General features: G+C 50.1%; 1 protein-coding gene and 1 pseudogene across 4 annotated transcripts in view; one reads left to right on the top strand and one right to left on the bottom strand.

Annotated features, from left to right (window-relative positions):
- Positions 1-18,105, bottom strand: part of Plekha4 (pleckstrin homology domain containing A4) — a 24,931-nt gene extending 6,826 nt beyond the window's left edge. Inside the window, exons 1-16 of one of the 4 annotated variants that reach the window (XM_038313688.1) lie at positions 18,002-18,105; positions 17,467-17,558; positions 15,413-15,520; positions 14,560-14,632; positions 14,376-14,476; positions 14,135-14,244; positions 12,003-12,218; positions 11,359-11,638; positions 10,513-10,713; positions 9,706-9,753; positions 9,306-9,386; positions 8,996-9,145; positions 5,963-6,061; positions 2,567-2,707; positions 782-881; positions 643-713 (exon numbers count right to left, since the gene is read on the bottom strand). In XM_038313688.1, coding sequence (XP_038169616.1) covers positions 643-713; positions 782-881; positions 2,567-2,707; positions 5,963-6,061; positions 8,996-9,145; positions 9,306-9,386; positions 9,706-9,753; positions 10,513-10,713; positions 11,359-11,638; positions 12,003-12,218; positions 14,135-14,244; positions 14,376-14,476; positions 14,560-14,632; positions 15,413-15,520; positions 17,467-17,550 — 1,863 coding nt within the window. In that variant the 5' untranslated portion in view covers positions 17,551-17,558; positions 18,002-18,105. Of the gene's footprint in view, positions 1-642; positions 714-781; positions 882-2,566; positions 2,708-5,962; positions 6,062-8,995; positions 9,146-9,305; positions 9,387-9,705; positions 9,754-10,512; positions 10,714-11,358; positions 11,639-12,002; positions 12,219-14,134; positions 14,245-14,371; positions 14,477-14,559; positions 14,633-15,412; positions 15,521-17,466; positions 17,559-18,001 lie in introns of those variants that run through there. The other 3 variants (XM_038313686.1, XM_038313687.1, XM_038313689.1) reach the window with 3 other exon arrangements.
- Positions 17,595-21,693, top strand: LOC119802943 (annotated as a pseudogene).

Here is a 21,693-nt window from a genome sequence, read left to right as displayed (position 1 = left end):
TGCAGCTTTTTTAGAGCCTGTCCTGGAACTAGCTCTTGTAGACCAGGCTGGCCTCGAACTCACAGAGATCCGCCTGCCTCTGCCTCCCGAGTGCTGGGATTAAAGGCTTGCGCCACCACCGCCCGGCTCCCCTGCTCTTTCTTATGACAAGGAAGCATCACGCTCCTGGGCGTGTCAGCTTCTCCCAATAACTTGACACTAAGTGGAAAACGCTGGCCCTTTTAGCCGGAGAAGTGCTGCAGAATGAACCCAAGACCTCCTTCTCTGCCCCTCCCTCTGCTCTGCTCTGAGCCACACCCCAGCCCCCCAATGGGGGATTCTAGGCAGGGGCTCTACCACTGAGCCACACCCCAGCCCCTCACTGGGGGATTCTAGGCAGGGGCTCTACCATGAAGCCACACCCTGTTTATTTTAAATCTCATTGTGCTAAGCAAGGCTATTAGTGCCATTCCAAAGATGACAAGCACAGAGGCTCAGAGGGGCTAAGTAACTACCCCCAAATCACACAACCACTAGTATTTGAAATACTAATCCTGTCTGCTCTGGTTATGGTCTTCCACCTGGGCTCTCCTAGTGCTGGGAGGTCAGAGGTGATTGAGCACAGACATTAGGCAGATTTAAGGTGTCTCGGAGACAGTCTACCTTAGTGTTCAGGGATGAAGGTTGACGACCTTCAGGGCTGGATGCTCGGGAGACCCTGGGAGACTCAACACCTTAAAGCAGAAGGGGACTTAGTCAGAACAAGATCACAGAGAGATTCCCACCCTACCAGGGTGCTCACCTGAGCGAGGGCTGAGGAGGGCTCTGTCACCTCCTGGGGGTTGACCCCAGTCCACCTCAGGGGACTGAAGGGGGCTAAGCTCCAGTGACTCCGGAAGGCTCTGGAAGGAAAAAGTAGGGGTTAAATATTGTCTGTCATTCTTATTATTACTACTACCACAAATTTTCAAGTATTTGCCAGTTGGGGCACATCATGGAAAAGATTAAGACTACAAACCCAGAGCTAGATACACTGACTTCAAACCCCATCTCTGCCACTTATTGGCTGTGTGACTTTGAACAAGTTGCTCAAAATCGATAGTGCACCTTTTGACATGTGAAGCGTCGGAGCCGCAGTGAACACGGACACACGTGTGAGGTTTCCCAGGAGCGCACAGGGCGCCATGCTATGGTGTTGACCTGGCTGATATGGTGGTGTTTGGGCCGGGGTGGGGGATGGGGGGGCTTCCCAGGGGGGCAACTGCCTTTGAGTCTAAGTCACACATGCATGCTCCTGTAAATAGCCTAAAAACTCGGCCGGTCACCAAAGCACATGGGACCAAAGCTGGGGTGGCTGGGGTGAGCAGAAAAGTCAGGAGACAGACAGAGCAGTATGGGAGGAACCTAGCGGTCACTGTGGCAGAGGAGACTCGAGTGAAGGGTTGTCTCCTGAGAGCGCTTTGACCGTGAAGAATCAGCATGGAAAGCAGCGAGGGTTTGTTTTTTTCTGAAGGGGACATTGCAGACTTTGTGTGACCTTGGCCACAAAGGCTTCTGGGGCATCTGAAGCTCTTGAATTACTGGGAACTGCAGTTGGTCACAATAGGACTGAAGTAACCAGGGTGTGATGCCTTCCTCTAGAGAAATATATGAATTAGAATAGGGACTTGGGAATGAGGAACTTGTTTATCCAAAAAAACAACTTTGTGTAACAATCAATATGTGTGCTGTTGTGTAGCTGTTCAGTTCACCAGAGGCTGGGCCTTCCTGCTGCCACACAGGCCGAAAAGTTTCTCCTTGGACTGACCTCTTTCTTTGACCAACTCACACAACACAGAGCACCAAACAGAATAATAAATAACAATATATTACTGGGCAGTAGTATAGCTTTCAATCTCATCAGTCTGGAGGCAGAGGCAGGTGGATCACCGTGAGTTCGGGGCCAGCCTGGTCTATAGAACAAGTTCCAGGACAGCCAGGGCTACACAGAGAAACACTGTCTCAAAAACAAAAAACACTTCCCCCCCCCCAGAAAAATAGCAACATATACACGAAATAGGGGCTGGTGCGTCCTCTCGGCAGATAGGGTGCCGGCCACGGTGTCTCATCCCCAAGGTCTACACAGTGGAAGGCGAGAACTGATTCCCACGAATTATCCCTGACCTCCACACAAACATTGTGACGTGAGTACACAACACACACAAAAGTGCACACACACAGTGCCCCTGAGGCTTGGGCTATGGGCATGTCTGTAGGGACTGTCCCATTGATACAGGAAGACCAGCCTGAAAGGGAATGGTACCATTGCCTGGGTCTGGATCCTGGGAGCAAACAGAAGAGGATAGGATTGAAGAGGTGGCCCAGTGGTTAGAGCACTTGCTCTCGCACAGGACCCGGATTCAAGTCCTGACACTTACATGATGGCTGACAACCAGTCTAACCAGTCCCGGGGATTCCATGCCCTCCCTCCCCACCCCTACAGTCATGGGACTGGGTGGGTGATCAAGGGGAAGGGAAAGAGGTGGGTGGGGACTCACTGGGTTAGGACAGGCAAGAGAGGAACCTGGGAAGGAGCTGGAAATCTCACCTCCCGCTCTGAGGACTCCTCTCCTTGGGGTGCAGGGGATGGAGACTTGGGCTCAGTATGTGGGGGCTGTTTCTGGGGGCCACCTAGACCTGCCAGCGTGTCCTCCACCATCCATAGCTGCTGCTGAGCAGCTGCTCGGTCCTGGAAGGAAAGGGGTTTGTTCAAGATGCAAACATACAAGGGTGGCACCAGCAGATGGGCCCCACCCAGAAGGCTGTAACGTCAGCTGTGGAGGTTGCCGTGACGGCTTCCGGACTTTACAAACTCCATGTGCAACGCGTGGTCCCTGTGGGTGTGTAAGTTAAAAGGCTTGTGAGAATTTTTTTTTCTTCCAATGTGTGGGTCCCTGGGATTGAACTTCGGCCATCAGTCTTGGCAAGAAGTGCCTTTACCTACTGAGCCATCTTACCAGCCCAAAATTTTTTAAAGATTTATGTTTATTCATGTGTATGGATGTGTCTCCCTGTGTGCATGCTAATGTGTGAAGGGACATCAGATCCCTTGGGGGTGGAGCTGCAGGAGTTTGTGAGCCATCTCATGTGGGTGTGGAACCTGAGCTCCAGTCCTCTGAGAGAGCAGTTAGTGCTAGGAACCACCATGTTGACGGCTGCACACTCTCAAGCCTATGCAAGATCTGCGCACTGCCCCTGGGGGCACCAGTTTGGAGAGCCCACACCTCACAGTGCTGCCCCTCCTGTCTGTGACCTGGCACACCTCTGCTTTATACAGCTGTTTGAGACACAGTGTGCCCAGGTATTTTCCCTGTCCCCCCCCCCCCCCCCCCCGCACACACTGGTGTTTGGCCTACATGTGTGTCTCTGTGAGGATGTCAGATCCCCTGGAACTGGAATTGCAGACAGGTGTGAGCTGCCATGTGGGTGCTGGGCACTGAATCCCAAGTTCCCTCTGTCTAGCCCCTGTTTTATACAGCTTCAGAGATAACTGGTGGTGTTTGTGGCTTTCAGTGATGTCTGGCCTACCCTTTGCTAGGTCTAACTCATTTCATTATATGTTGGTTTTGCTTTTGAAACAGTGTCCTGTTATCTGTTTACTTATTTATTTTTGTTTTTTTCGAGCCAGGGTTTCTCTGTGTAACAGACCTAGCTGTCCTGGAACTCGCTCTGTGGACCAGGCTGGCCTCTGCCTCCCGAGTCCTGGGGTTAAAGGAGTGTGCCACCACTGCCCAACTTGAGCCAATGTCCTGTTATGGCAGGTCCAGCAAAACTATAATTAATTATTTTTTATTTTGATATGTCCTGTTCATAATACTTATTTTTTACTTAAAAATAAATTATGGCCAGGTGGTGGTGGAATTTTGAATCATCTTGCCTCAGTCTCCTGATTAAAGTTTGGATTACAGGAGTGCACCCCTAGAGACAAAATTTGGAGTTATGTAGAAACAAGTGAGCGGCCAGGCATATGGGTGCACACGGTGGGCTGTTTACAGTTTAAAACAGATTGAATGAGATGAACAATTGAGGGACAGAGGCAGGAGGATCACCATATAATCTATCCAAATTAGTTCAAGGCCAGCCATGGCTAAAACATGAGGCCTTGTCTCAAAAAACAGCAGAGAAAAGTCAGGCATGATGGCACATGCCTTTTATCCTAGCACTAACTGGGAAGGAAGAGGCAGGCAGATCTCTGTGAGTTCTAGGCCAGCCTGGTGTATAGAGCCAGTTCCAGGACAGCCGTGGCTACACAGAGAAACCCTGGCTTATACCACACTCCTCCGCCCCACCACCAACAAACAACAGCAAAAACAGAGAGCTAGAGAAACGGTTCTGCCGGTTCTGCTGGCAAGGGGCTTGCTGTGTAGGCTTGAGGACCCGAGTTCAATACCGGAAACTCAGATAAAGTCAGACGTACAGGCCCAAGACTGTCCTCTCAGCACTGGGGAGGCAGAGATGGGCAGATCTCTGGGGCTCACTAGCCTAGAGCCTACTTGGTGAGTGACAGACTAGGTCACTGTGAGACCCAGTCTGAGGAACAAGGTACGCTGTGCCCGAGGATGTTGTTCCCTGGTTTCCACAGGCACATGCACCTGCACACACTTACATACAAAATATAAGGGGAAAGAAGAGAGAAAAGCTGGGAGAGGAGAGAGAGAGAGCCAACGCACAGAAAACCCCCAGGATAAACTTAACAGCAACTGGCTGGAGATGGGCCCTAGACATTAACTTTTGAGGTTGGGGGAGCTGGATTTAGCTGTGGCTTTTAACAGCGCAAGCAGGGCTCCACATGAGAGGAGCCATTTAGAACCAGCCAGAGAATGGCTTTCTGAAGCTAGGTCTCTAGGACAATAGGGGACTTAGAAAGGAAGGAAGAGGAGGCTGGGACAGACTGTCTGGTGGCTAGGCTGCATCTAAGAATATTCCCAGAGATGGTTAGCTGAGAGAGGAAGACCACACGGACCTAAGTCACAGCGTCCCATGGGCTGGGACCCCAGAATGAACCAAAGAGACAAAGAGAAAGCCAAAGGACAGGTGGATCTCGAGGAGTTCAAGGGCAGCCTGTTCTACACAGCTAGTTCTAGGACATGCACCGTTATAAACAGAGAGACCTTGTCTGGGGCGGGGCAGAGTGAACAGCACCGGCTGCTCTTCCAGAGGGCTTAAGTTTGGTTCCCAGCACCCACATCAAGCAACACATAACTGACTGTAACTCCAGTTCCAGGGACTCCAGCACCCTCTTCTGGCCCCAAGGGCACACACATATACAGGTAAATACAGGTAAATATATATATATATGTATATATATATATATATATACACATATATATATATAAAACACTTAAATAAAAAATAATAAATTTTAAAATCTAAAAACAGAAGCAAAGCATTCAAGACTTGCTTAAAGAGAAGAGTGAGTGAGCTAGAGGGATGCCAGCATTTCCTGACTCTGCTTTTTTTAATATTTATTTTGATGATGTTTAAATAGGAGTAGATGTGTTTCTGTATGTGAGGATGTGCGTGTGAGTGCGGTGCATGTGGACAGCCACCGTGTGGGTGCTGGGAACTGGACCATGGTCCTCTCCAAGAGCAGCAGGTGCTCTTGAGCTGAGCCATCTCTGCAGCCCTGACTCTCTGCAACTTGATCCAGCGAGATCTGAGAAGTCCCAGCCCCTATTCCTGCCACCATGAGCTCCGTCTTACCTTCCCCACAGTGAAGAACCATGTCCTCACCCCACAAACCAAATACAACCTACCATAACATGTTTCCCCTAATTGCTTCTTGCCAAATACTGGGTCACATCAAGAAGAAAGTCATCAATCCAGTGGATGGGACTCGGCCCCCAGACAGGGCTGGCATGGCCACAGTTCCCAGGTGGGACTTCAAGTACTGAGAGCCTGTGGCTCAGGTGCTGTGGGCAGGGAGGAAAGGGTGAGGGTGTACCTGGGGGGATCCAAGGTGCAGAAGGTATTCAAGAGTCTCCCTTAAGGTGCCCAGGTCCTGCTCCAGGCCGCTGTAGGTGTCCCAAACCTGCTCTCGCTCCTAGAGTCCCAAAAAAGGGAGAGATACAAGGTTAGTCACTCAAACCACCAGATCCTGCCCCAGCTGAGGGAGAGGCTTCCTCTGGGTAGTCTCCTGCCCTAGCTGAGGAGGGAGGCTTCCTCTGGGTAGTCTCCTCCCCCAGCTGAGGGGGAGGCTTCCTCTGGGTAGTCTCCTGCCCCAGCTGATGGGGAGGCTTCCCCTGGGTAGTCTCACTCCAGAAGGACTTCAACTCCGTGACTTTCCCTGAACTACTGGGAACCCCAGGCTTCATGTGATCCCCGTGAACATGGACTGATCCAAAGCCATGCAGCCTAGCAGCCTAAAGATAAAATTAGAAGCATCTATTCATATCTGTGTTTTAACATGATCCTCACAAGGATCATATGAAGTAGATACTATGTCTTCTTTTAGATGCATTTACAGGCATGAGTGTTTTGCCTGTATGTTTGTGTGTGCATCATGTACACGGAAGCCAGAGAGGGTGTCGGATTTCCTGGAACTGGAGTTACAGATGGCTGTGAGTCAACATGTGGGTGCTGGGAATTGAACCCAGGTTCTCTAGGAGAACAAAAGTGCTCTTTAAAAATCAAGCAAGCTCTCTAACACTAGAATACTTTTTTTTAGTCTCACTACGTAACTCCAGCTGTCCTGGAACTCACTATGTCAACCAGGCAGGCTGACCTCAAACTCACAGGCATCCCCTGCCTCTGCCTCTTCAAATACTATTTTTCTTTTCTTTTTTTTTAAATCCCCCATACTACTTTTTTTCTCTAGAGAAATTACCCAAGTGTTTAAATAACATTTTTAAGATCATGGTAACATTGAGGGAGAGTCCATTCAAAGTCAGAAAGTTTGTGTCAAAATCTCATAAGGAGAGCAAGTGAGGAGACCAACAGAAGGTGCTTGGCAGCCACCCTGGAGACCCAGTCCATCCCAGAAACTGCACAGTGGAGGGGAGAGCCAGCTCCTGGAAGATGCTCTCTGGCCAGCTCCAGCACTCTGGTACTGCGTAGTGGAGGGGAGAGCCAGCTCCTGGAAGATGCTCTCTGGCCAGCTCCAGCACTCTGGCACATGTACACACAATTCATTTGAATCATTCATTTCGTGTGTGCAAATGCTCAAGCATGGTTGGAAGTGAGCAGAAAGAACGGCTTATGGTTGGCTCTCTTTATCGGACACGTGGGTTCCAAGAATCATGTGCTGAGGCCGGGGGCTGGTGCTCTCCCCTGCTGAGACCTCTCATCAAGCCAACACACAGAATACATAACAACTGCAGTAGTAATAGGCTATCCCTTTGTTTCACTTTGCAGGGCATGGTGGCACACACCTTTAATCCCAGCAGCAGGAAGGCAGAAGGAGCAGAACTCTGGGAGTTCAGGCCAACCGGGAATACACTGTGAGACTATTTAAAAAATAAGGTAAAATCAAATCAGATCATTTTAGGATTGAGGGCCTGGTTCACATGGATGTATGTGTGTAGGGGGAAGAATCGAGTAGAGTCCCTGTATCTAGGGCAAACAATAAAACAGCAGAACGAAAACAGCCGCTTGTTGGCGGTGTTTAGAGCTTGAAGAAGTCGCTGTAGAAAAGAGTGGTTGTGTTCTGTTATCTACAGGGCTGTTCTTCTGAAGGGGCTCTACGGCCTTTGCATGACCCTGGACACAAGAGGGCTCTGGCACAACCGGAGCGTCTGGCGTTATTGGTGTTGCACGCAGCACACAACCAGGGCTAACGTGGCAGGCGTGCGATGTTTTTCCTTCATGAAACACAGAGATTAGATCAGGGCTTTGGTAAGAGGAATTTGTTTTACCCAAAAAACGACTTTTGTGTAACAATCAGTAACTACGCTCCTGCAGGGGCTGCCTGAGGCTCAATTCATAGAAACTGTTCTTCCCTGCTGCCACAGAGCCTGAATTACCTCTGGAGTGACCTTCTTTCTTCGACTGACTCACACAACACCCAGCATATGTGTTCACATATGTGCACATACATGTTCATATGCACGTACATGCATGTATAATAGAAAATAGTAAATACATTGTAAAAACCATCCTCTTGGCCAAGTGTAGTGGCACACACCTTTAATACCAGCACTCAGAGGCAGAGAGAGGTGAATCTCTGTGAGTTTGAAGCCAGTTTGGTCTACATAGTGAGCTCCAGGACAGCCAGGGCTGGAGAAACCCTGTCTCAATAAAGTCGCCATCATCATCGTCATCATCACCACCATCTTAAGTGACTAAGTTCAGTGCTTGGCTGTGTGCCCCATACATTCTATAATAATCAAGATTATGGGTCTCAGGGGCTAGAAGGCCAGGAAGATGTTCAGTTGGTAAAGGCAACTTCAAGCTGTCCTCTGACGCTCACAGGGATGCCATGGGATACACTGGTGCACACGCACACACATAATAAGAACACGTTTTTAAGAGGTTATAGATTTAAGATGGGCAGTGGTGGCACACACCTTTAATCCCAGCACTCGGGAGGCAGAGGCAGGCAGATCTCTGTGAGTTTGAGGCCAGCCTGGGCTACAAGAGCTAGTTCCAGGGCAGGATCCAAAGATACAGAGAAATCCTGTCTCAAAAAACCAAAAAAAAAAAAAAAAATAGGTTATAGATTTAAAATTGTTACTGGGTTGATTGATGGCTCAAGAATGACCTCCAAGGGCTGAAGAGATAGCTCAGAAGTTAAGAGCATTGCCTGCTCTTCCAAAGGTCCTGAGTTCAATTCCCAGCAACCATGTGGTGGCTCACAACCATCTGTAATGGGGTCTGGTGCCCTCTTCTGGCCTGCAGGCACACACACAGACAGAATATTGTATACATAATAAATAAATAAATATTTTTTTTAAAAAAAAGAATGACCTCCAAGCCCGTACAGCCTCCACTGCAGCCTGCACAAGCCTGAGAGTCCTGCTCACCTGACCCAGATGCTCACCTGAGCCAGGTGACACAGAGTGGCTCTCACGTTCACCAGCCGGTCCTGCAGAAGGCGCTGGTGACCCCACGCCTTCCCAGAAGCTGCAGCCTCCCTGGTAGCTTGGCCCAGTTGCTGCCGGGTCAGCTCCAAGGCTGCCTCTAGCTGTTCCTGCACAGAGAACAGAGGTCAGACTTCCGAAGCTGCTGCCAACCCAAGAAGACAAGCCCTCACAAAGGAAGCAGCTTGACTCCCACGGGGGGGGGGGGGGGGGGGGGGGGAGGGGTGGAGACTCAAAGGACGTGAGGGCCAAGACCCTCCCTTTCTGCACCTTCTCCTCCAGCCTCTTGTCCAGATCCTCCTGAATCCGCCTCAGGAGCCGGTCCTGCCCACACAGCTTGGTCAACAAAGTCTGGGGGAAGTGGAGAAGGAAATGTTTATGGACCTCAGCTGACTTTTCCCCTCCCAGCTCCATCTAGAGCAGTGGTTTCAACCTTCCTAAAGCTGTGACCCTTTAATACACTTCTGCATGCTGTGGTAACCCCCTCCTCAAACATTAAATTACTTTGTTGCTAGTTTGTAACTGCAGTTTTGCTACTGTTATGAATTGTAATGTAAATGTCTGATATATAACCCAAAGGGGTCGCGACCCACAGGTCGAGAACCACTGGCTAGAACCTTTTCTTTTCAACTGGGAGAGCTTGACAGGGATTGGGTCTGAGAGAACTTACATCTGTCTCCAAACTCTGGTGCAAAGTTGAGTCCGCTGGGGGACCTGGCTAAAAAGGAGATAATTCGAGGGTCAAAGGGTTTTGATGTTCGTTTTAATAAGCCCTTCCTTTAACCCCATTGGCACGGCATGCTTTTTGGCTCTAAGGCCAAATTCAAATTTGAATTAAGTCTTAATCTTTGGTCTTCCCCAGTGATTTGAAAACCACAGCAAGGCCAGACAGTGGTGGCACACACCTTTAATTCCAGCACTCGGGAGGCAGAGGCGGGTGGATCTTTGTGAGTTTGAGGCCAGTCTGGTCTACAGAGTGTGTTCCGGGATAGCCAGGGCTACACATAAAAACCCTGTCTTGAAAAAACAAAACAAAACAAAAACAAACAAAAAGGAAGAGAAAAGAAAACCACAGCAAGAACACTGTGGAAAGAACTCCAAGTGATACTTGTTAAGTCTCAAAGAAACCAGGATCAAAAGGCTAACCAAGGTGCCTATTTAACATAGCAAAGAGGACACTGCCCTACCCTGAACCTCTCCAGGCCTGGAGCTTCCCTTCCCTTCCCCCAGCTTCTCTGATTCCTAAATAACCTCAGACATTCGAGTAACTACACAGTTTCTCGGTCTCTGGGTCCTCTGCACCTCTCTTTGCTCTGCTTCCCCTTCCCTTTCTCTCCTCCCATGGCCTTGTTTAGTCCGGACCGTTCCAGATGCCTCTGTCTGTTCTCTCCCTCCTGTATACAATAAACCTCCAACCACAGCCAGGAGTGGTCTTGTCCTCATTGTTTCATCAGCCATGAGAAATAAGAGAACTTACACAGGGAACCTGGATGCTCTTTTCAAAGCTCCTTGGCCAAGAGACAACCATCCTGGGGAGTGGGGTGGTCAAACAAGAGAGGACTCTAGTGGATTCCTGGTGCTGCAGGAAACCTACCAGCAAAATCATGGAGGCCCGAGTCCCAGGAGGTCGTGGAGGCAGCTGCAGATAGGTGGAAGAACCAGAGGAGGCCTGGGTAGACTGAAATAAAAATGCTTAGAAAGGTCTTATAAGGCCTATGGCATAGGCCATTATCTCAGCTACTCTGGAGGCCTAAGTTACAGAGTGAGTTCAAGGCCAGCCTGGGCAACTTAGGAAGACCATGTCTCAAAATAAGTAAAAAAGAGGACTAGGGAGTAGATCAGTAGTAGAGAGTGCTTGCCTAGAATGGCCAGGCTGTGGGTTCGGAGCACACACACACAAACACACACACACCCTTAACTCTAGCGGCTCCACACACAAGTTACTACTAAATGAACAAGCCTGGCAAAACCTTTAGAGGCTGTAGGAAGTTAGCTGCAGATATTCTAGGCTATAAATCCGTGACTCTTAGAGAAATTATCAAGTAGCTGGCGCTATCTTTTAACAATAACTGGAAACCAAACTATGCTTCAATTTGGTGTAGAGTATTGAGGACTACAATACCCACAATACATAGGAACAATGGCACAAAAATAATCCTGAGGCCTGATGGGACATGAAACCCACTTGCCTTTGATTTGGGGGGCGGGGAAAACTAGTTGCATTGTGAACTATAATCCCCATAATGCCAGAGTGACTCGCTCACTGGCCCGGAAAGAGAGCTCTGCAGCCTGATGGGAAATGTAGTCCGCTCTGTCCGCGCACCTCTGTTCTAGGCTCTTGTCTCCAGGGCTGGGGACTCCTGGGTGGCCGCCCTCCGCCAGCTAGGGAGGAGGGTCCGCGGCGTGGAGTGGGAGGTCGAGAGAGGGTCTGTCTTTGGGGTCCCCAATCCAGAGGAGGTCGGACATCGATGCGACTCAAGGGAGTGTGAGGCCGGGCAGGAAACGGTATCTCTCCTGCTGAGAGAGGGGGTCGCCGTGCGGGAGCAGAACGAGGACGGGGAAGGCTCAGAGGGGAAGGCGGGCGGGAGAGGGATGAGAACAGCCTATGGAGAGGAAAGAATCAGGGAACTGAGGTAGTCTGAGCCTCTGCTTCCAGTCTACCTCAGTACCCAACAAGGATGTCTGGCTTCCCTGGTTGCACTGCCCCTCTCTGCTGGACAGATTGTGGGTGAGTTCCCTTTGGGAACATCTGCGTCCACTTTGCGAAGAGTCAAGCCACCACCAAGGTCCCTCCAGGCCTTATCTTTCCCTTAAGCCACGCCTCCAACCAGCTCGCTCTTCCTTAGACCACCAACCATCCCTTACTGGTCCAACTACTTCTTTAACTCCCACTTCCCTTATGCCACGCCCTAAGGATCCCTAAGGCGTTAGGGATCCGCCCTAAGTCCCCAAAGTGTTCCTACTTACTCTGGGCTCCTGGTCCTCCTACTCCCCGTGCCAGACTGCAGTTCCGCTGTAGGGCTAGACCTGTACGTTCCATGGCTGCCACGACCTCTGGAGAGCCGAGCTACCTCCGGTGATTCCGAGATGCGCCCCTCTTCCCTTCTGCTCCCCTCTGGAGGCCCCCCGGGACCCCCGGGGCCTTCTCCCGGCTGGGTACGTGCAGGTGACCTAGGTAGTCCACTAGCAAATGGGCACAGAGAATGACATCACTCTTGCTCCTAAAAGGTCACTGGGTCTACTGGCACCCGACCCAATGTCCTGAGGCTAGGAACTGGGCAAGCTGGGAAAGTGCCTGAGACAGTCTGACATTTGAGGAGGGGAAATGGGGGTTGAGGTGATGATGTTTTGAAGCAGCAACTTTATGACCTGGGTTGTGATTATCCAGTTTTAGTCTCCCAAGAACTGTTGGGAACACACTTTTTTTTTTTTTTTTTTTTTTTTTTGGCCATCATGGGATGGAACCCATGGAACCATTGCCCCCCCCCCCAAAAAAAAATCAGCCCTGGGGAGGAGGAAGAGGCAGGTGGTTCCAGGCCAACCAGGCTTATACAGTGAGACGTGGTCTCAAAATCCAAAACTAAACAAACAAACAGCCAGGCATGGCTCTGCATGCCAATACCCACGGAAACTGAGGAGCTGAGACGGTTAGACCCTGAGAACTTATGGGCCATCCAGCCTAACTAAGGCAAGCTTCAAGCTCAGTGAGACCCTGTTTCCAGGGCAATAAGACAGAGCACTGGCTGCTCTTCCAGAGGTCCTGAGCTATAATAAATAAATACATCTTAAAGAAAAATACACCTGCTGTCCTGCTCTGTCCTCCACACAGACACACACATACTTTTATGGCTGGAGAGGTCACTTGATGCTAGACAGCTTGCTTAAAGTATGGAATCCTGGCTTCATCCCCCAGTCAATAGCAGGAGCTGCAGAGGTAGCCTAGCAGTTAAGAATGCTCTCTGCTCCTTCAGAGGACCCGAGTTCAGCTCCTTTGGGCACCTACATTGGGCAGGTAGTGATCACCTGTAACTAGTTCCAGAGGGATCCAACACCTCTGGCCTCCACCAGCACCCACACAGACATACAACCAAAAAACTCACACAGGGCTGGGGTGTGGCTCAGTCAGCAGTGCCTGCCTAGTGGTATACAAGAATTCCCGAGGACAAGTCCCCACAGTGCGCGTGAGGGGCCTACATCTGGAATCCCAGCACTTGCAAAGTGGCTGTGGTGTGATCAGAAGTTCAAGGTGATCAACTACACAGCTAGTCTGGACTATCCGAGATCTTGTTCAAAGACAAAACCCATGTGGTTTTACACTCCTGCTTTTAATCTCGGGGCAAAGGCAAACCTGGTCTACATAGAGAGTTTTCAGAACAATCTGGTCTACATACAAAGAAATAAATAAAATTTACAAGCTTTTGTTTTGTGTTGTTTGTCAAGACAGGGTTTCTTTGTGTAACCAACCTGGCTGCCTTGGAACTCACTTTGTAGACCAGGCTGGCCTCAAACTCTATGAGATCCACCTACTGCTGCCTCTCAAGTGCTGGGATTAAAGGCATGTGCCACCACTGCCCGGCTTTTTACATTTTAAAATGTGGCCTGGCCTCAGGTTAAGAGCACTTTTTGCTCTTCCAGAAGACCTGGCTTCAATTTAGCACCCTCGAGGTAGTTCACAACTGTAATTCCAGTCCCAGGGGAACTGACACCCTCTTCTGGCCGCTGAGGGTACCATGCACATATGTGGTTCATGCTAGTAAACACTCACATACATGAAATAAAAAGAAATAAGTCTTTTTAAAAATGTGACATGGGCTGGTGGTGGTGGAGGCAGAGGCAAGTGGATCTGTGTGAGTTTGTGGCCAGCCTGGTCTACAAGAGCTAGTTCAGGACAGGCTCCAGAATACCTTGACTGGAGGGTCAGTTAGAAGTCAGTGGACAAGAAGGTGGACAAGAAAACCTTTTTGCTATTGCAGAAAGTTCCTTGGGGGGAGGGGTCTTTGATGGAGGGTCCACTTATGTGATAGCTACTAATTGCATACTTAAATGACTGTCCTACAAAGGGAGGAGCTTGATGGGGAGCGTGCCTGGCTGTCACTCACCAGTCATCCCCTTCTGCACGAGAAGCCCTCCCCAGAGCCCGCAGCCAACCTCTTAGGTCCTCCAGTGTGTCAGCTGCAAGGACATAGGTTCTCATGCCCGGGTGCTCTGCCTGCAGGGGACAGAGGTTTGGAACCAGAACTCAGAGGAAGTGCGGTAAGACCTCTCCAAGCATTGAAACCCCAAGGCATGGTCACCTCAATTCCCACCTACCACCTAACAAGAACCCACAAACATACTCACTGTGAAGGTGAATCGCCGGCCCCGTGGGGCTCCTGGCCCATCCGGCCTGACACTGTAGCTGGGTAAGAGTACACTGCCCAGGACACTCTCCTCTCTGCTGTCTGCAGAGGGCAGTTGGGGTCAGAGGTCAGGAAGGTGTGCCTGGGAGAGGAACTGGTGGGAAAGGGCCAGCAGGGACACTGACCCTTGTAGTAGAAGAGGCAATGTCCTGAGAGGACGAACCAACGGCGTTTCCAAAGCCGGAGGCCTGAGCTATCCTAGGGAGAGAGATAAGAAAGTGGCTCAGCAGAGAGAAGAAAAAGTAGACGGAGAAAGTGACCCCAGGGGACAGAGGGACAGAGACTAGGTGGAGGGAAAGACAGAGACAGAGGGACAAAGATCCAGAAGAGATCTGAGGAAAGAGAGATGGGGCAGAGACCCAGAGAGAGGCAGGCAAGGAGAGAGAGGGAAGGAGGAAGGGAGGGAGGGAGGGAGGGAGGGAAGGAGAGAAGGAGGGAAGGAAAGAGGGAGGGAAGGATGGGAGGGAGGGAGGGAAAGAAGGAGGGAGGGAGGGGGAGAAGGAGAGCCTAAAGGGACTGGGGTGGCCAATAGGTATGTGTTGGTACGATGGATTCCTATAAGTGAAAGCTGGGTGCCTGACTGAGTGGTAGCACATTTGGCTCTAAGCTTGGCCACTTTTTCTCTCTATGTTGTCCTGGCTGCCCTGGAATGTAGACCAGGCTTGCCTCACAGAGATCTGTGTGCCTCTGCCTCAGGAGTTCTGGGTTCAAATGCATGTGCTACCATGCTCTGCACTCCACCTTGATCTTAGATGTTCAGATACCTGTTCATCTCATGTGCACATAACCTGTGTCCTGGGGCCAGGAACAGGAAATAGTCCAAACACAGACAGAAGGAATGGCTAAGGTTCGGAGGAAACAGTAACAGTTTGAAGGTCAGGCAGCAGAGGCACAACACATCCATCATGTCGGGAATGAGGGAGGAAACTCGACATCAGGTCTCAGCACCCAGGGACACAGCTTTCCCACCACGCTTACCTGCTTATGCAGCCAACCACGTATGTGCACAGGTAGGTTGGGGTCTCGCCGAAGTGCATTGTTCCTTTTCCCAAAGGCATGGACCCTGTGTACCGCACGGGTAGGCTTCTAGGTGTGAGAGGAGCATAAGTGAATAGCCAGGCGGTGGTGGCACACGCCTTTAATCCCAGCACTCGGGAGGCAGAAGCAGGTGGATCTTTGTGAGTTCGAGGCCTGCCTGGTCTTCAGAGAGAGTTCCAGGACAGCCAAGACTGTTACACAGAAAAACCCTGCCTTTCTCTCCTGGGACTGGCTCTGCAGTGACCTCTCTCTCTTAGGTCAGGCCAGGAGACTGAGCATGAGAGCATTGCCTACAGAACCAGCCCTTGGGATGTGGATGACAGAGGATTAGAATTCAAGGGAGTTCCAGGACAGTCTGTGCTGTTTGAGACCAAGTCTCAAAACAAGCAAACAAAACCAATGACAAGGGATTGAGTTAGCTCTGTTCACATGGTGCTTCCCCATCATACGTGAAGCATGAGTTCAAGTCCTAGCATTGTTCACACCTGCAATTCCACCCCTCTGGAGACAGCAGCAGAGTAAGAAGTTCAAGGTGGGTGGGTGGTGGCCATGCCTTTAAACCCAGCACTCAGGAGGCAGAGGCAGGCAGGTTTCTGAGTTTGAGACCAGTCTGGTCTACAGAGCGAGCTCCAGGACCGCTAGGGCTACGCAGAGAAACCCTGTCTCAACAACAGCAGCAATAACAAGTTCAGGTCATTTTTTGACCACCTAGGAAGTCAAGCAGCCTGGGCTCCATGAGACCCCATAGAGATGCCCCTGGCAAGAACACACTCTTGGCTGCCACAGCAAGAGATGCCCCAAAAACCCTCTGCAATTCCCACAGGGCGTGTGGGCTGTGAGTTCCCCACAGAAGTCCTGGGAAGCAGAAGGAGAGAAGAGGGTCTTTGATACTGGGCCAGAGACTTCCTCAGCAAGTGAGTTCAAGGTGGAGATGGGGCTTCTCACCCTTCCTTTCTCTCAGAGGGGCACCTGTCGACACACAGACTGCACAGACTCCCGTGTCCAAGCTGCCTTGGACTCCTCCTTGGGAGTCAGATGACCAAGGCTGGAACCAAATCTCTTTCTGGGTTCTGAATTTAAGGGAGTAAGGTGAACTTTGTTCTAGGTGATATTTATGTAGTCCAGGCTATCCTCAAATCACTATGTAACCAAGGATGACCTTGAATTTCTGATCCTCCTGCCTCTACTTCTTGAATGTTGAAATTTGAGGTGTGTACCACCATACCTGGCTTCTTCTTTCGTGTTTTGTTTTGTTGTTGTTGTTTTCAAGAAGGAGTCTCTCCCAGCACTCGGGAGGCAGAGGCAGGCGGATCTCTGTGAGTTCGAGACCAGCCTGATCTACAAGAGCTAGTTCCAGGACAGGCTCCAAAGCCACAGAGAAACTCTGTCTTGAAAAAAAAAAAAAAAAAAAAAAGAAAAAAAGAAAAAGAAAAAAAAAAGAAAAGAAAGAGTCTCACTATGTAGGTCTGACTGCTCTAGAACTCACTACGTAAACCAGGATGGCCTCAAACTCACCAAGATCCACCTGCCTTTGCTCCCCAGTGCTGGAATTAAAGGCATGTGCCACCACACCTGTCTCTGGTTTGGGATTTTTGTCTTGTATGAGACAGGGTCTCACCTAGGCCAATCTATATCTCTGCCTCCATCTCCCCTATACTGAATTACAGTTGTGAACCACCATGGCTGGTTGTTAGTGGGTGGGTTCCGCTGCTGTAGACTGGAGAGGAAGTCCCCTAAGCCAGTCAGAAGCAGCCACCTCCTTGCAGTCTAGGCTTGTGGAAGACTGAGAGGGTAGGGACAGAGCTGGGAATGTCTCCCAATTCCAACTGCAGCTGATGCTCAACTAGGGGCCAGGCTGGCAGACCCAGTCACTAAGGATCCTTGTTCTTGACAACTGGAGCCCCGTGGTGGCCCAGAACCACAGCTAGGAAATGGGACAGGGTCGCCCTCGCCCCCTCTTCCCTATCCCCCTGCCACCTGCGAACACTAAGAACCTTGGTGCTCGGGCTGCTTAGAGAAGATGCAGTGGAAGCGCTGCTGGCCAGGCTCAGGCTGCTCCGGGGTCGGTCCTGCTCCATTGAGAGCCCTGGGAGAAAGAGAAAGGGGCTGTGTCTCTCCCCTGATGGGGGCTGAGGACAGAGTTGGGGTCAGGGCTTGGAGGTCAGAGAATGCTGAGGAGAAAGGAACTGTTGTTTGGGGACTGGGGAGGTTATGGCCAGGGATCACATACCAAGAGCAGTGCCAAGAGAGGTGGGCGGCCCTGGCAGCTGTGGGGAGGGGGCAGCTGTCTGCAGTCAGGCCTTAAGAATAGGGGCTCCTTTATTCCTGCCCACTGAACTCTGGCTAGGAATGTGACCCCCTCTATGCACAGGGATTCTACTCCCTGCCTCCTTCAGGGTGCCCTGGGCTACCTGTCCCTGTTTTCTCTCATGAACCCCCAAAGCATCTTTGTCAACTACCCAAGACAAGTCCTGAGACACCAGGAATGAGCATCCAGGCAAGTCCCTCCCAGCCCAGCCAGGGACTTACCCAGCTCCTCTGGTGTCCCAGCACAGGATCCGCTACTTCACACACTGCCTCTCAGGGCTGTGTCTCCTCACCTGATGTCTGCTCCTCTCTGTCTCTCTGTCTCTCTGTCTCTCTCTCTCTCCCTCCCTCCCTCTCCTCTCTCTCTCTCTCCTTCTCTCCCTCTCTCTCTTTCTCTCCCTCTCTCTCTCCCGTCTCTCCCTCCCTCCCTCCCTCTCTCTCTCTTTCTCTCTCTCTCCCCCCTCCCCTTGTCTGCCTATGTCACCTTCCCTCTCCTTACCTCACAGCTCCTGTGTAACTTCCCACCCCTCCCGTCTTATCTCCTTCCTCTAGTCCCTCTCTCCGCGCTCAGTCTCTCTTTCTCCCTAGCCAGACACATCTGTTTCCTTTCTTCCCTTTCAAGTGCTCTTCCTCACTTTCTCTCTTCCTCCCTCTCCCTGTTTCTCTTTCCTCTCTGCTGGGCTTTCCCTGTCTCTGGCAGCCGCCCACGCTGCTGCCTCCCCTCCCAATCCTGGCTGACTCCGCCTCTTCTGGCCTCCCCACTGCTGACTGACCCCTGGCTCAGCTGTCCCTACAGCTAAGGGAAGGGATTGGGCTCCCCAACTCCTGGCTCCCCTAAACTGTTGCTGGGACTCCTCAATGTTTGGAGCAGAGATTTGAACCCCAGTACAAGTTTGTTGTTACTTCAGGTTCTGAGCTCCAGGCACCTCCTAAAGAGCTGTCCTGGGTCTTTTGAAGAATGGGGTCTCCAACTCCTGAAACCTTGGAAAATTGGGATATTTGCTAGTGGGTACCTGGGAAGGGCTAAGCCGGAAGTCAGGACTCACAGACTATGCATCAATGGTCAGCACCGGTCCTGGAAGGAGGGGGGGTGGTCTCAGAGAACTAGGTTCTGGCAAGGACAGAGTTAAGGGGCCAGTTTGAAATTTCTCCCTCAGATAAGACTGATAACCCTTTAGGAGGGAGGTATAGTGCATTCTGAGGAATCCTTATTCTGCAGATCAGAGCTCAGCGTGTAGTTTCCCAGAGAGCATTGCCCAGTGTGTGTGAGGCCCTAGGATCCATCCCCGGAAATACCACACACCAAACACACACACACACCACACTAAACACACTCACACACATACACACCACACACCAAACACACTGACACACACATACCACACACTAAACACACTCACACACATACACCACACACACATACACACAAACACACTTACACACACAGAGACACACAACAGGTAGGGAGAGGAAGGGAGGTTGGAATTGAGTCTCTAGATCTAGATCTGGAACTTAAACAGAGCCACACCCCACCAGAGCACAACCCAATCAGAATTTCAAATTGCACATGATTCGGGAGCAGTGGAAACTGCAGATGCCTGACTATGAAGGCAAGAGTCTGCTGGCAGTGTTCGCCATGCAGCATGCATCGCGGTCACACTGTAGCCTCTATGCAGGAACGCTGGGGTAGGGCTGCTGAGAGTTCCTGGGCAGCCTGGGCTACAAATGAAGACAGAGTTCACCCCAGACTGTATAGCCAGCTCCAGGCAATCCTGGAATACAAAATGGGTCCCTGTCAAAAGACAAACAAAACAAAGGAGACCCAAACAAACCTTCAAAAGAAGTAAAAAGAGAAAGCTCCACGAAGGCAGGCATTAGGCTGGGGTCACAGCTTCTCTGTGCACAGCAGGAGGATTGCCCAAATATCAAGGTTAGTTCCAGGACAGTGTGGAGGATACTGTGAAGGCCTGTCCCTAAACAGACAGACAGACCCACATACCAAAACAACCAAGGGACTAGAAAGATGGCTCAGGGTTTGAGAAAGCACTTCCTCTCTCCCAGATTCATCTCCCAGAACATGGAGTTCACAGCCACTCTAACGGTCAGAAGCCATCTTCTGGTCTCCACGTGTACTCCACGTGTACCATATACAGACATAGCATGTGTGTGTGTACATATATAAATGCACATATGCATACACACACATATATATGAAGGAAAACCTCTCATATAAAGTAAGGAAAACTTATTGTTTTTTCTCTTTTGAGACTGGGTTTCATTATGTAGCTCTGGTTGTCCCAGAACTCACTATATAGCCCTGGCTAGGCTCCGACTCAGATTCTCTCCCTCTCAAGTGCAGAGATTAAAGGTATACTATTGAAAAGACCCTCGTTTTCAAGGGTGGCGATTTCCCCCTTAACTCGATGACCCAAACCAACAGATGCAATTAGCATGAGGTTATTTTATTAATTTCACAGGCGTCTGTGGGTGAATCAGCAGGTCTCGCCAACTGATCACACCGATCCGACTTTTTGTTCAGCTTTTATAGGTTTACAGGTTACATGGGCGGGGGGCTTAGTAACAGTAATTCTATTGGTAGGGGCTTGGGTCATCTTGGGGACAGTCCCATTTGTCTGTTCCCAGGTTTTCTCGCAAGGTATACTTCATCAATTTGACAGCTGTGATAAGGAGGTTTGAGATCTTAGTCCGGTCAGCTAATCTCTTGACCAGATGTATCCCATAAAATACCCTGCTGTGGTGCCAGTTGTCCATAAGGGAGACAGTATCTGACCCAAAGGTCACCTTATCTCTGTCTCCTAAAGGTTAGCTCAGTTCACCTCTGTCGTTTATCAGGACTGGCCAGGACACCATTCTAAATTTATAGGGGGGCGTTCTGGTCTTGTAAATGAAACAGCCAGTCGTAAAATGACCTAAGCTTCCCAAACATCTGAGAAAACAGCTCCCTGTGAGTGAATGATCCTTGATCTGCTGGAAAAGCTGCTGACGGTCTATTCTCATTTTCCCAGACTTGCAAATATATATATATATATTCCTCATTTTTGGAATCCATATTTATTTATTTATTTCTTGGACTCTTCACTATCATGCCCCAAAAGATCCCCCCCCCTCCCGTGTAGACTTGACCAGTCTGAAACTAGCTATTCCAGGCTGACCTTGAACTCACAGTGACCCTCCTTTCTCTGCCTCTTTAGTTTCTGGGATTCAGGGCTTGCACTTCCATGGTTGGCATTTTATTTTAGTTTTTAAAAGATTTATTTATGTCTTTCCGCCATCTCAGCGCCTGTGGAGGCCTGCTGGGAACAGGACTTCTAAAAGGCAAATTTGTCTGGAAGGCTGTGGTGCAAGGTTGCTGGCTACAAGTGAGGTCTCTGGAACCTAAGAGAACAAACAGCTCTTCTTAAAAATGAAGGTGTTTATGCCCAAGATGAAACTGAATTCTTCTTGGGCAAGAGATGTACTTACATGTATAAAACAAAAAACAAAAAACAAAACAAAAACAACAACAACAAAAACACAGTAGCACCATCAGTCAAACCAAACAAAACCAGAGTGATCTGGAGAAAAGTAACTCAGGGTGGTGGCGCACGCCTTTAATCCCAGCACTCGGGAGGCAGAGGCAGGTGGATCTTTGTGAGTTCAAGGCCAGCCTGGTCTACAGAGTGAGTTCCAGGACAGGCTCCAAAGCCACAGAGAAACCCTGTCTTGAAAAACCAAAAAAAAAGAAAGAAAGAAAGAAAGAAAGAAAGAAAGAAAGAAAGAAAGAAAGAAAGAAAAAAAAAAGTAACTCGGGCCGTGGAAACAGTGGCGTGGTTCCTGCCAAATTCTGAAACAACCTTCCTGCAATGGCCATTGGGCAAAGAATCCACGTGGTGCTGTATCCTTCTTGGATTTAA

The sequence above is a fragment of the Arvicola amphibius genome, chromosome 12 (assembly GCF_903992535.2).
Source record: "Arvicola amphibius chromosome 12, mArvAmp1.2, whole genome shotgun sequence".
NCBI classification, from domain to species: Eukaryota; Metazoa; Chordata; class Mammalia; order Rodentia; family Cricetidae; genus Arvicola; species Arvicola amphibius.
The sequence above is the reverse complement of the archived record's forward strand: the minus strand, read 5'-3'. Positions and strand labels throughout refer to the sequence as shown.